This window comes from Diaphorina citri, unplaced genomic scaffold, assembly GCF_000475195.1.
Source record: "Diaphorina citri unplaced genomic scaffold, Diaci psyllid genome assembly version 1.1 scaffold3236, whole genome shotgun sequence".
Classification (NCBI taxonomy): Eukaryota; Metazoa; Arthropoda; class Insecta; order Hemiptera; family Psyllidae; genus Diaphorina; species Diaphorina citri.
The window spans coordinates 4,917-20,292 of record NW_007380647.1 but is presented as its reverse complement, the minus strand read 5'-3'; the positions used below and the strand labels follow the sequence as shown (position 1 = coordinate 20,292).

The 15,376-nt window shown below is 37.1% G+C and overlaps 1 protein-coding gene across 1 annotated transcript; it reads left to right on the top strand.

Annotated features, from left to right (window-relative positions):
* Window positions 1–2,881: 2,881 nt before the first annotated feature.
* LOC103520121 (putative methyltransferase NSUN6) lies at window positions 2,882–14,521 on the top strand (the record flags this gene model as incomplete). The annotated part of the gene is made up of 6 exons (XM_026831364.1): window positions 2,882–3,179; window positions 10,049–10,334; window positions 12,175–12,313; window positions 13,084–13,244; window positions 13,735–13,893; window positions 14,266–14,521. Coding segments are annotated over 6 exons (1,163 nt in total), but the record flags the coding sequence as incomplete, so codon positions are not given.
* Window positions 14,522–15,376: the final 855 nt, after the last annotated feature.

Here is a 15,376-nt window from a genome sequence, read left to right as displayed (position 1 = left end):
GACTGCCAAAATCAGAAGAACCGGTCGGTAGTTATGACGAAACTGCATAAAGAAAATTTTTCGCTCATTAAACTTTAGGTTCGACTGGTCCACTAAGGGCCCCACCAGGGCCTATTTTCCTTTTTTTTATAGAGGGAATCGTAACAATTTATATAGAGGGAATCGTCTTATCATTCTCAAATCTGTAAACCCCTTAAAAAAAAAAAAAAAAAAAAAAAAAAGTCACAAGGGGTTCAAGTCTATACCTAGCTACTATTAGATCTAGGTTTGAGCATTTTTCAAAACGCACAATCCGTGGAGTGAGCAGTTTATTCTTCAATCTCATGATGCTCAATGGCCGATTTAGCTTTTGCATAAATCCAGTCCGCGGACTGAGCTATTTTTTCGCTCATTGAGCGAATTCGGGGATCGAGCCCAACATAATATGTACCTACACACTTTCATGTAATGATTTAAAATCAAGACTAGAGCCCGTTCTTCCTTTATTCCTTTTATGTTTCCTAACAACTACCAACATGATGCTCAAGTCACCCATCCATAAATTGGCCTTGCTCGGCGTAGCTTAACATACATGCGGTCTTTGGGGGATTTTTGACATTTCCACAAATGAGCTCTGATCTTCAAAATTTGTCGCGACGACCTATAAACTCAAAGCGAGAAAGTTTTAGATAACACTTCAGTCGATAATTTAAGACCGGTTTTAGCGTTATCCATGTTAAGCTACGCCGAGCAAGGCCAATAAATGGATGAGTGACTTAAACATCATATTGGTACTTATTAGGAAACATTAAAAGGAATAAAGGAAGAACGGGCTCTAGTCTTGATTTTAAATCATTACATGAAAGATGAGAGTATGTAGGAACATAATAAAAACGTGTTTTGACACTAAAAACTGACCATCGAAAATTTGACCCGATTAAATTACTTTCCTTCCTATAGGATAAGGAAAGTAAAAAATAGGGGTTCTTATTTGAATTTCTCGAGAAACGACGACTTTTACCCAAAAAATGCCACTGCTGGGGTTCGAACCTGGAGTTTGACATCACCAAAAAATTTGTTAAGGGCTCTTTCCTACCTTTAGAAAAAAAAACTTCAGAATTCCAAGCCGTTCAAAAGTCACGGTGGGAGAAATCCTGGAGCCGGCGAAGTGTGAGGGGTGCGTCGAAGATCCCTGGTCTCAATGCATTCCCATGATCCGAAATATATATTATGTAGTAATAGCCGCTGCACGCTCTCTATTACGAACCGCATGCACAACCGCGAAGCCCCGAGAGTGCGCAGCGCGACCGTAAACAAGGGAGCGCGATCGCATGCACAACGGTGCGAAGCCTCGGAAGCGCGACCGCATGCACAACCGTGCGAAGCCCCAGGAGCGCGCAACGCGATCGTAAACAAGGGAGCGCGAAGCGCGACCAAATAGTGCAGTGTGTGTGTGTGTGTGTGTGTGTGTGTGTGTGTGTGTGTGTGTGTGTGTGTGTGTGTGTGTGTGTGTAAGAGAGAGAACGGACTGACGAGGTCTGCTAATTAGGGCGAAGATAGGATACCATTAGATCTCGGGGTTTGAACATTTTTCAAAACGCACAATCCGCAGTGTGGCATTTATTTCGGAATTTCGGGGATTGAGCAGTTTATTCTTCTTTCCTATGACATGATGCTCAATGGCTGATTCCGGCGATCGAGCTTTTTCATAAATCCAGTCCGCGGACTGAGCTAATTACCGTTAAGTTGCTCAATATTTTTACCGACTTTCGGGGATTGAGCAGTTTATTCTTCTTTCTTATGACATGATGCTTAATGGCTGATTTAGGCGATCGAGCCTTTTCATTAATCCAGTCCGCGGACTGAGCTAATTACCGTTAAGTTGCTCAATATTTTTACCGAATTTCGGGGATTGAGCAGTTTATTCTTCTTTCTTATGACATGATGCTTAATGGCTGATTTAGGCGATCGAGCTTTTTCATAAATCCAGTCCGCGGACTGAGCTAATTACCGTTAAGTTGCTCAATATTTTTACCGACTTTCGGGGATTGAGCAGTTTATTCTTCTTTCTTATGACATGATGCTTAATGGCTGATTTAGGCGATCGAGCTTTTTCATAAATCCAGTCCGCGGACTGAGCTAATGTTTTTTTTTTTTTTTTTTTTTCTCATTGAGGGAATCCGGTGATTGAGCCAACATACCTACCTCTAATTTTATAAGTCGTAGATGTAGATAGTACCGTATTTTATCTTTGCAAAAAAAACTGATTTATTTTTACTCCGCGGAGTGTTACCACAGCCTATCGTAAATTCCGGTTACGATTACCGTACCAGACTCGATTACCGTACATCTGGCAACACTGGCCTGACCTGGGCATCGTATTTAAAACGAAAATTTGTAAAAATTAACCGCCAAATTTTAAAATATTTTAAATGAAGTAGGTACTAGGCTAACTAGGCTGCTGGCGAGATTTCAAAACCCAACTCACTTGTGAATGGGGAGCTCATTTGTCAGGGAATTTTCGTCTCGCGTGGGATTTTCATTTGACTTTGGGGGGAAACGGGAAATTTTCTATCATTTCAATCATTTGTGAGGTTATGAAAAGTTAAATAAGTTTCCGATCAATCGATCCAAAGTTGAAGTTACAAAAGATTTTCCAAGTTGAGATTTTCCAACATCTCATTTCTCATTTTAACTGTTTTATACTTTCTACTTTCTAGGAAGAAAACTATTGTGTTTGTGTAGCCCTTTATGAGAAACGTTTTTTCTCTAATTTTCCTAGTAAGTCACTAGTGAAGTCTTGTGTTTTTTTCTCTTTAAGTGTGAACCACAATAAACATTGGAACATTTGTTGTGTAGCTTGAGAGACGTTTTTTATTCGTAAATTCTGTCAAATTCTGAGGTTGGTCACTGCTCCTGGTCAAGTTGGATAAGTATGAAGTGTATCCTTGCAAATATAATGACATTGCTGTAGTGACAAAGTTTAATTTGTCATCAAAGCAATTCCTGCCATTCAAGGATGAAGAAACTAAAAGGAAATTGTACTTCATTGCCACTGGCCTCATTAGAATGAATACAGCAACTGGTGGTAAAAAATTACAAGTTCACTCTAGTGTTACCCCCTTGACTGACTCTAGCATAATCCATGGTGAAATTTGTGGTACCAGGAAGTTCCCTGAGAATATTGAAAAAGAAAAACGGTGAAAGTAATGGCACAGATGAACTTGAAGAGGATGAAGAGATGAAAAGAAAAAATGTCCTAGACCTTTTGAAAGAACAATTTTCAAATTATAAACAAAAGGTCATTGAAAATTTCCCTGCATGTAAAGATTCAGTAAAATCTTTTGTCAAGGTCTTGCCAAACAACATCAAGTCGGAATCAAGTTTGGTTCCTGCCCTTGCTTCTTTTGGAAAAATACAAATGGGGCTGGTAGACCCTTAATAAAAAGAAATTTACAAGGCGCAGAAACCATAAGGTGTCCAACCCACAGCGGGTAAAAGTGAAAGAACAAATTAACATTGAATCCATCACAATGATAGCTCGGATTGAGCAATGATCTGCTAAGACTCATCCAGAGTGTAAATCATACACTTAGGGCCTTATACAAAAACCACTAGTTTTGCCCAGTTTAATCTCCACAGCATGGACTCAACGAAGGTGAAACCAATAAAAGAAATCTTGCAATTCTTTACAGGCTTTTGTGACTACCAATAGTTCCTTAGGTAAATAGGTAAAAAATTCCTTAGGTAAAAAATACATCTAGAAAAAGAGAACCAGAATGTTGTAAACAGATTCAAGTATCTATAGGGACAAGGAAGAAGACCTGGGTTGTGATATTGCTCATAGAATTGGAATTATGGTCCTCTTAGGAGCCCTACACAAAGTGAAGTCTAAGGCCCCTACGCACATTTAGAGACTAATGGATTTTTTTTTTTTTTTTTTTTTTTTTTTTCTGACACTGGTAATTAAATGCAGTATGATGTACTTTTCAACAAGGAATTCAATGATGCTATTTTTTTAAAAAAAGGTCAACACAACCATTCTCTTTAACACAACCGAACAAAGTGAGGTCTATCTTTTAACTGTTTTGCATTTGGTTTAGATGTTTGTTTGTTCTGCTATAACTTGCAATTGCCAAATCCGATATTGATGAAATTTGGTACAGGAATTCCAAACGTCAATGCACGTTGCAGGTTCCAATTTGGGGTCCCAGAACTGAGTGGACTCATTTTTGGTCTGCAATTTTCAACTCCCAATAGATGACTCATCTTCATAAAGCCTTTTTTTCTTTCTAAAAAAAGTCAAGGACCAAACTCTATTGTTTAAATCTTGAATTCTTTTGAGAGTTTTGATTGATTGACATATCATATAATATAATGAAAAACCTTTTTCCTACCCTAGGTAAGGTCCTGTTTTTATACATGTGAATTAGTTTACAGACAGACAGACAGACACACAGACAGACAGACAGACACACACACGGACCAATGGCTGAAACTTTGTATTTAGGCTCCAGGGACCTCAAAACGTGTTTTGGCACTAAAAACTGACCATCGAAATTTTGACCCGATTACATTACTTTCCTTCCTATAGGATAAGGAAAGTAAAAAGGGTCAATATCTGAAACCTGTTCCCTTTTATTTACGTAAGAGGTACCTACTTCTTTTCTATTCATTGGAATAGCAAAGTCATTTCAATTGCATTCATAGGTACATTCTACATTAGTATCAGAGTATCAGCACTATCAGCTTGGAGGGCTTGGACAAAAGAGTCTGAGTGAGGTCTACAGTTCACAGAACTACTAGTAATTATTATGTAGATATCAATAAAAGTACCTACATGTAGGTATCACATTACCATTTTTAAACATAGTATATCTGTTTTTATTTTCTTTTTAACAGTTTAGAATTAATAAGAAAAGATTTTAGTAACTTATTGTTCTCATGAGAATGAGTGGGCCTTGTTACATCCAGAGATATCTGTATTTTTATGCACTTTTGTAAATTGAATTCTGAAACTTTGAGGCACTAGCATAACACAGGTTACACAGGTACCATGCTTGGGCTGTGATACACTCTTGGCTACAATGGCTAAAAAGTAAAAATTATTAACACCCAACAAAAAAACAGGTTACTCTCTTTGTTATCTTGAACCCCAATACCCTATAGAAATGTCTAGATATACGTCCTCTTTAATAAAATTACCATTGATCTAAATGCCTAAATCAATTTTTCAATTTACCTAAATTATCAAGGGATTCCATGTAAATACAAGGGAATAGACATAGGGGAAGAAGAAGATGACATCAGTAGGTATTGAGAGTAGTCAGTACATAGTTATAGTTACCTACTTATCTAATGATTTTTTTTTTTTTTTTCAAGAGATTTGATAGTAGGAACTGTAACTGCAGATGAGATGTCGCGAAATGGAAGAGAGAAGGAAGACAGGATAGGAGAAAGCCAGCCGGACAAACCTTATAATTATATGTATTTTAGGATAAATTCTGCCCCGGGCGGGAATCGAACCCGCGACCTAGCGCTTACTCGCTTAGAAGGCAGGCCCGTCAACCCACAGCTAAGTGCTAACTATAGACTCCTATCTATAGGTCTATAGAGTATAGGTATTAAAGGTAAACCAATCACTAGGCCGGACGGGGGGAAAAACAAAATTTCCCTTCATTTTCCCGTGGGAAATAGAAAAAATCCCCGCTCCATTCACAAGTGAGTTGGGTTTTGAAAACTCGCAGGCTGCTGGGCTCTAGGCTACTAGGTTTCTAGGTTACTACGTTACTAGGTAGTAGGTACCTACGAAATTACGAATTAAAGTAAAGGTAAAGCCAGCCAGGCTGAGCCAGGCCAGGTTAAGGACGTTAAGGTTAAGGGTTAAGGTTACTGTAGTGAAGTGTACGTGTAGTAGTTAGTAGTGTAGTGTAGATTGTAGGACTGTTATCATGAATTATTTTATCAGATTAAAGTGTGTATTTAAAAAATATTTACTAAGCATCTGTCATAGTATGGTAAACTATTTTCTGATTTTGATCACATATAATTTGAACTCCACAGTATCAAGACAAACAAAACATCCTCATTACAGCAAACAGTCTTCAAACGAGAAAACAACAGAAACTGTGGGTCACAGTTTTGTAGAGAAATATGCAAATATTTATAAATGTGATGTAAGTTACCTACCTACAAGTATGTGTAGGTACATGAGATATTGAAAAAAAAAAAAAAAAAAAAAAACTCTGTAAATTACCCCCCCACAAATATGTGTGGGGAAAGAGAAATTAAAAAAAAAAAAAAAAAAAAAAAAAAATCACAAGGGTAGGTAGGGTAAATAATAAATAAAAATAGTGGAAACATGTACCTATTTCATTTAATACCTACATAAATACAAAATATAAAGTATTTTCTTCAGAACACTTACCTAATGAGTTTATTAAAAGAGTTTAATTTTTTTAGCATTGTTTCTTTAAGTAAAAATATTTTTTAGTTACTTATGCACAAATTACTAAAAATATAACCTTAAATTCTGATTTTATTTTACCACATCACTTATACAACCTACCTATAGGTACTATACATGCATGTGTGTAAAGTAAGCACCCAGATAAACAAAATTGACAGGGTTACCAAACTAAAGTTGTATCTTATCTTATTATGCCTCATATGAGTGAAGAGCTCAGAGTAAGAATAACATAGAGGGAGCGTTTGGGACCAAAACAAAAGACACTTCAAATCAAAGGTTATAATATATCAACTGATTTGGTACCAGTGCCGGACCATGAATAATTTCCTGGGGTAGGATGATTTTTACAGAAATTTTGAAACATTATTTCTGCTTTTTTATGAAACTTTTACTTTTAACAACTTCTAAGTGAATTCGATGGGTATCTTATCTTATTTATCCATTATTGACTTTAAAAATTCATTAAACCATTCAGAAATTGGGGGAAATTGAAAATACAGACCAGGACTGCAAAATGTAAACAAAGATTTCAATAATTTTCCACCAATGAGAGAAGAGTAAAGTCAGGTGACTAAACAAATTTGGTTAGTCAGCTGTTTGTGAACTGTCCTTCGACCTTGATATGTAAAAAGACCCAAACACTCCCTCTATATGTTATTCTTACTCTTATTCTGAGTTGAAGAGGCAGAACTAACAGAGGTTATTTTTAGTCCGTCCTTCCTTTATTATTACAATAGTAATAAAAAGGTATAAGGGACGGACTATAGTATTTGCTTCGGTGTCGTCTGTCGGTTGGTCTGTCCCCATAGAAGGAGTTATCCAAACCTGGTTGACCTATATATCAAATTAAAGGTCTTTTTACCAGGAACACAAAAATGGTGGTGCAAATTTTGTCCAGAAAACCATAAAGCCAAAAAACCAAAAAAAACTGGTTTTGGGGGGATTTTTTTTCACATTTTCTCACACAAATGAGCTCTGATCTCGAAATTTGTCGCGACGACCTATGGGAAATTTTTGTCAAAAAAACAAAAAAACAAAAAAAAAATTAAAGTTCATTTGGTAATTTTGGGATTTTTTTTTTTTTTTTTTTTTTTCACATTTTCTCTCTCACACAAATGAGCTCTGATCTCGAAATTTGTCGCGACGACCTATGAACTCAAAGCAAGAAAGTTTTAGATAACACCTCAATCGATCATTTAAGACCGGTTTTAGCATCATCTATGTTAAGCTACGCTAGTTTTAGATAACCCTTCAGTCGATCATTTAAGACCGGTTTTAGCGTCATCTATGTTAAGCTACGCCGAGCAAGGCCAATAAATGGATGGGTGACTTGAACATTATATTGGGAATAAAGGGAGAACGGGCTCTAGTCTTGATTTTAAATCATTACATAAAAGTAAAATCAAAAAAATCAAATCAAGAATAATAATAAAATGAATATTAAATAAAATAGGTAGGTACATAAATATTGATTTTCCTTAACCAAGATCGAAAAATTCCCGGAGGGACGGGCCCTGCTTGTTTACTCTTTGGGAGTAATGGTGCTACCACACTTGTTGCCATGGTCCCCTTATGTGTTTTCAAATTTTTGGACCTTGACATACAGTAAAAGAGAAAAATGAAGCTCAAGGGAGGGGCCTGGGCCCCCTTGGCCCCCCCTAAATTTGGCCCTGATTGATAAGTACCTAATCAATCTCTCTCTCTCTCTCTCTCTTTTTTTCCAGCACCAATACTTCATCAGATATTTGACCTTGACACCAAGGTTTACCACTGTCAGAGTCAATTTTAAAAATTACAAACCGCAAGAACTTGTAGAAAGTTTTGGAAATCAACTCATTCAAGTAAGTTAAGTATTATAAAATTACGAGTATTATGATGATGACTAGGGAGTGTATTATATGCATGAAAAAAATTCCCAGAATATGTATGCAATATGCACCAAAAATGTCAATATACCTACCAAAATATGCAAAAACATGCACTCATCTAATTTCTCATATTTTATGTCACAGAGGGTCACATAGCATTTTCCAACTCCTATATAACTGATATTCCCTCCATTTTTTTTTTTTTTTTTTTTTTTTTTTTTTTTTTTTTTTTTTTTAATGAGGAAAGTATTGTTTTCAAAATAAATTTTACAGTCATATTGTGACGGTTACCTATTTTGGTAGGTTGAACCTGTCGGATTAATGTCTTGCGACGGGAGAAAGTTTTGGAACAAAGAAATAAAACAGGAGTTTGGGAATGGTATTTATTTTAATATTTGTTTATTGGAGAACAAAATATATAAAAAGGATCAATAATATTTTATGGGAATAACACAACTCATGAATTAGAATATAATATTTAATTATTTAATAATAAATACATGGATCTTACCTTTCAAACAACCTGCTACTTCTCTGTCCAAAACTAGTCTCTATTGCAATATCCTCTCCTGGTTCCCTCTAGGTTCTAGACCAAAGCAAAGAGCGCTAAGTCAGCATAAACTGACTGGCCGTGGCATGACAATATCCAAGTTGTTTTCTTCTTTCCTATACTTAACACCTATTTATTTTCTACTAACCAGAAATATGTAGTAGGCATAAATTACAATACCTAGATACATACCTAATATTTTTTGATTAAAAAGAAAGTCAGTTTAATTTCAAAGATTTTAACCTCTTCGCACCCAATGTCCTCAGGCAAGGACAAACTTTTTGTAGTACAATGTACCCAAGCTATAATTTAACTTTTTGGTACTATGTGACCGGTGTCCTTGGGCGAGGACATTACAAAGAGAAAAAGTAAATAAGTACTAAAGATTTTAACATCATCAGTGCTGCCCTCTCTGGATGATAAAAAACACTATTTTATATCAGCTGCTTGTTTAGTAAAAAAAAAAAAAAAAAAAAAAACAAAAAAAAAATGCGAGTAAGTAGCTCAGGGTGTATTTAAAACACATACATATGCTTGTTATTCGAAATTCGGAAATCTATATGCCAACTGGTTTTTGAGTTTTTATTATTTGGGAGGCCTAGTCTATTCTATTCTATTATGGGACTGGTTGCTCCTCTCCCGAGAGAGTATGCAGTTAACACTGCGACCTCTGTACTCTCTGTAGTAGATCTATTGTGACCAATATTTTTTCCCCTGCCCGAGCTGCTATCCCCCGGCCTTGATGGAACCTAGAAGTACTCTTTTTTTAATTTTTATTTTTAATTTTAATTTTAGATTTTCTATTTCTATTTTGTGCTTGTAACATGTGAACAATTTGTTCTGAGTTGAAATACATGAAACTTTGAACTTTGAAAACTCTCACTGGTATGTTTCAACCTCCCCAGTTTCTCTAAAATTCACCTGCAGCACCTCTAAAGAGTCCGCATACTCAGGTTTATTCTAGAGAAAAGCTGTGAGTTCATATACTATCCCATTAAGAGGATACCAAGAGGTGTCATCAAGGCCAGAGAGCTAGCTCAGGGCCCCTAAATTGTAGGGGTCAAATGAGAGATATTCAGGTACATAATTATGTTGTTGTACCCTACTTCCTGAGACGGACTTGACCATAGTCCCATTCAGGTACCCTCAAAAGAGCCAGTGTTATTGTCTGTGGCTTGACAGGGCTGGTTTTGTCTCAGTTTTACGTCTTCCAGCGAGACAAAGGCCTAGTCTATCAATATATTGTTATGCTTTGGATATTTTGTTTAGGGGTGTGGCAGTGGAGATTACCAATGTCCTCTCTCAAGTGCCCAACGTAGCACTTGATTCTAGCATGGGTATTCTGCAGAACCTTCCTAGTATCTTAGCTGGACATTACTTGGACGTACAACCAGGACAGAAAGTTCTGGACATGTGTGCTGCTCCCGGCAACAAACTTACCCATATTGCACTACTCATGAATGACACGGTAATTTTAAATACGTACATTAATTAGCGCGGTAGTTCTCCGCCCCGCCAAGTCAATAAAATTTGACAGCGCTACTAGAGATATACGCCACAGACCAAGTATCCATTTTTAGGTACTCCATCATGCAGAACTTTATCCAACCAATAGGAATATTTTTACCAGTTTATAAAACGGTATAAAAGGAAATGAAATATGAACTCTTGTTACGACTTGAGACGACTTCGCCCCTGATTTGCAAAGCGAAATTCAGCAGTTCTCATAAAAATTAAAAAAATATAAATGACACTTCGATATTCCCAGAAATTCGGTTAAATTGTAAACAATAAATTATACCAAGTCTGCGGGTAATTGTCCTGGGTCCTGTTGATTCTTCATAAATGTTAAACCAATCAGGATTCGGTAATCCAAATTTCGGCCAGTCAGATCACCTTTCCATACTCACGTGAGTATGTGATAATAAATGCAGTTTCTTTGTGTTATATCACAACTTTGGTGCTCACTGCAGCATTGTAGGATTTTCCCAAAATCTCAATAATCCTAACATCTAATGTTTATCTACCATGCTGGCACCGGTCGCTATGCGCATTTATATATATGTAATAGCTACTCATTTTCCTCGCGAGGCTGAGTGGGCCCCGCAACAGTCAGTCACGGAATTTATCATTTGCGATACAAATTTCTTGACCCCGCCGGGAATCGAACCCAGATCTCCCGCGTACAAGGCGAGCGCAGTGACCACTACGCCATGGGAGCTACTCACGTGAGTATGTACGCTGCTGAATCGAACCAGAGGTCGAAGGCTCAAGTCAGTTGTTCCAGAGGTTTTGTAGAAGTTGTCAATTAAATATTTATCTTACAAATGAAAAATAAAATTTATATTCTTAAATAATACCCAAATTGCATTTTCTATATTCAACTTACAATTTACTTAATAGGGATCAAGAGGGGTCTCAAAGTAGCCATCGGCCACCGACCCCCCTGTCCCCACTTCGCAAATCCCGAAACACTCTTTCAAGTCTGGAAAGTTCAAGATTCAAGAAAACATTACTTACAATGACGAAACATTAAAACTGAACAGATATCATTTTTTGATTTGAAAAGACCATTGAATGCAGCGACAAAGGGCCCGGCCTTGAATTTGATTGAATACTTATTTTATTCTTATAATACCGGTTTTACTTACCCAATGAAGTGATAATATCAAAATTTGGTTTACACTTACACACAAACACCCTCCGCCCCCAACACAACCCACACACGGTCGCGCTACGCGCTCCCTATTGCCTTTGTACTTTGTCGCGCTGCGCGCTCATAAGTCACATTATGCTAAGTTTCTACAAAAAGTTATGAGATACCCCGAAAAAATACCCTTCGTGGCCTAGAAAAGCTCGCCAAGTAGTGCTCCCAAAAAACTCAAGTACAAAAAAAAGGCTTCCCACCCCAAAGAGATTAGAAATCAATTTTGTAACCCGCCTTTTCACTTCATAATTTGTGTACTCCTCCTTCACGTAGTACCTACCTTTCTTTCCCATCATTACACTCCTCTTTCCTCTAAAATATCAGTTGTACTTCACTGCATTGGCGGCGTGCAATGTATAGAGAAAGAGAGGAGTTATTCAATATGTGAACTCTAAGTATCCTCATCATAATAATTATTACTGCATTGGCGGCGTGCAATGTATAGAGAAAGAGAGGAGTTATTCAATATGTGAACTCTAAGTATCCTCATCATAATAATTATCACTGCATTGGCGGCGTGCAATGTATAGAGAAAGAGAGGAGTTATTCAATATGTGAACTCTAAGTATCCTCATCATAATAATTATTATTTTTACTGCAGGGTACCTTGATAGCACTGGATAAGTCTAAACCGAGGGTGACCAAATTGGAAGAAACAATCAAGAAATTGCAACTTTCCTCAATACAGACCCATGTGTACGATTCTACTCGTATTAATACTTCAAGTCAGATTGACATCGGTAATTTGATCTCTCTTTTTCTTTTCTTCGTCTCATTCAGCTATGTACTTTCCTGCAATACACGAAAAAAATTGCCCAGCATTGTACTAAAAAGTGGACGCAAGTGGTGGTCTGTGTCGTAGTATGCCCATCGCAGCCCATCCCGTAGTATGTCCCTCATCAGATAGGCAAGAAGAAGACAAATACTTCCCATTTAGGTGCTGGGTCAACACGAGAACACCAGAAAGTAACCCGTTGAAATATTTGCAATCGAAAAACGTCGATTTTTGTCGATTGTGGAATTCGAACCCGGGACCTTCTGCATGTCAAGCAAGCGCGCGTTACCACTGAGCTAGCCGTGCCCCCATTTCATTTTATTTATTTATTTTTCTTATAAGAGGAACTAATAGGTGAGCGTAATCCCTTAAAATTTTTCAAATAGGGAGCAGTCTAGTCTGGCTGGAGAACTTTGAACAGTTAGGATACCAGCCTGACATTTCTCTTGCTAAAGAAATGCAAAGGATGAATGTTAAGGGCATTCACTCGTAAAATTTTTGCAGCTAAAACTAAATGTAAGCCCAAAGCAAACAACCCAGGGCTGATTCAGAGGCTGACCGAACAACGCCGACTCCATATGAGCACGAAAAAAGGCGAAGGAGAAGGAGAAAAAAAAAATAATAGAAAGGTCGATATTATTTTGTTATCATTGCCACCGAGTCCCTGGTGATTTACTCATAGTACATGTTTATTTATTTTACATTTTATTCTTTTTTTCTTTTTGTCAACTTCAGAAAGGATGAAGCTGCAGAAGGAATCCTTTGATAGAATTCTTCTAGACGCCCCATGCAGTGGTTTTGGACAAAGGCCGATGTTTTACAATGCAAATAGTTTTCTCAATTTGGACAAGAAAATCAAATCGTATGCCAACATACAGAAGAAACTATTGCAAGCAGTAAGATATCATATTTATTGACAATGGTTATTGACGATACACTTTGGAGGCGATTTTTGAAGTTTTGCTCTACTTTTCCAACATTGCAACAGGTATATGTATATGGCCTATTTCGCGACGAATGTTAACCCCGTTAGGTTTTCTCAAATTCAAAGTTTACAATGATCTTCTAAGAACAATTTTATTGAAGATTTAAAGCACAACATTTTCCGCGAAATAGGCCGTATAGGTACCTACCTGTTGCAATGTTGGAATAGTAGAGCCAAACTTCAGAAATACATATACACTCATTTTACCCCATAAAACCAAACGAAACCAATTCTACAGGGTGAAATATAAACTTACAGTTTGAAAAGCAAAAAATAGAGAGGAGAGAGGGTTAGTTATTCGGAGAATAACTTATGTATTTAAGTTATTCTCAGAATAACTTAAATAGTAAATCTAGTTCGGACTACAGGTATACAGATTTGTTTCCCTTTTTGATTGGCAGGGCATTCCTCTGCTGAAGAAGGATGGTATTTTAGTCTATTGTACATGCAGCCTCAGTGTTGAAGAAAATGAAGCCGTAATAGCGTGGATCCTCCACAGACATCCTGAAGTGGAACTGGTGCAAACTCTACCCCAACTGGGTATGAAGGGTCTAGCACATGTAAGTAGTAATTCTCCCCGTGCAATTGTACCCATCTCCTACTCATATTTTTTGTGCATTTTAGTGAATGTAATCATTTGTGGTGAAGCTGAGAGTCATTTTTAATCCTGTAAACTTTCATTTCACTTAAGGAGAGTCGCCAGCGCCACTCTTCACTCGTCGCTATTCGATTTAAGAAGCTACTCAGTTTTTCGCAAGAGGCGAGTGCACTGGAGTAGTGTACCCGCATACCAAGTACAACCAAAAAGAATTGGACTCAGTCGGGATTGAATCCTTAGTTTCGTATCATACTCATTCGGACAATTAGCGGTTTTTGGGGAATTCATCTTTTATTTTAGGTACCATAGTTATCATTTTTCAATTTCTTCACAGAAAGACCTCGAGGCAGAGGATCAGGCTGTCATGCAAAGGTTCGGGCCTCCTCTGATACCGACTGACCGCAATACGGATACCATCGGATTCTTCATATGCAAACTGAGGAAAAAGTATTAGAGCCAGCACAAGTAAGCTTCATCGGGACAAACAAATTTATTATATACCTAGGAGTCCTATATTCTTTTTTACAATAATCCCAGTGTTCTCTGTATATATAAATAAAATTATAGATTTTTCTGGACATTGCTTATAATCGTGATTTTTTTCTTACTCCTTAGTTATATGAATCCACGATTTCAAAAATCACATTAGGAAAATTTCTGTACATATTTCTACAACTACAATTTCTACACTACAATGATAGTGCTGTTTTTGTATTATTTTACAAAATAACTTACCCATCTATCACTTTAAAGCAAAACGCCTTAAAAAAAAAAGGAAGTAAAAATCAGAAACGTTTAAAAAATGCACAAAAAGGCGACATCTGACTCTGGCTGCGTAAGAAATGTCCAAAATGAGAAGCACTTTCCATGTGCTCAACCTTGAGAAAAATGGTAAAAAAAATATTGGGCCTTAATTGATGGTACTCCAAGCTACTCATGAAACGCACAAAAAATGGCAATCGAAAATAAGCGAAATCTGACGCCAGCTGCCTGCTTAATAAAAATCAAAACCAACGTAAAGGTTAGGTTAGGTTCGAGTAGGGAGATAGGGACACACCCCCGGGTGCCGCACGGACGATAAAGGTTCGGGACATGCGGGGGCGGAAGTCGTTCACGATTCGACATAACTGTGTCTCTCAGCTATTGTATGTAAATTGATTGTAATAATTATATTATGTAAACTATATAAAGGGTTTTTCACCTCATAGACGGAATTAAAAAATCTGGTGTGAACATCACACGACTTTCCTTATCCTATTGAATGGTGCTTATTTGGGTGTTCTGTTGTAACATTTACAATATCTCTAACCGTTATTCAGTATAGCTGAAAACCGCCAAAAATCGGTCGAAATTTGTCCAAAAGCAGTCAAAATACCGCCAAAATAGGTTAGGTTAGGTTAGGTTAGGTTAGGTCACTGCTCATGCCTACGTTCAACCTAACATTA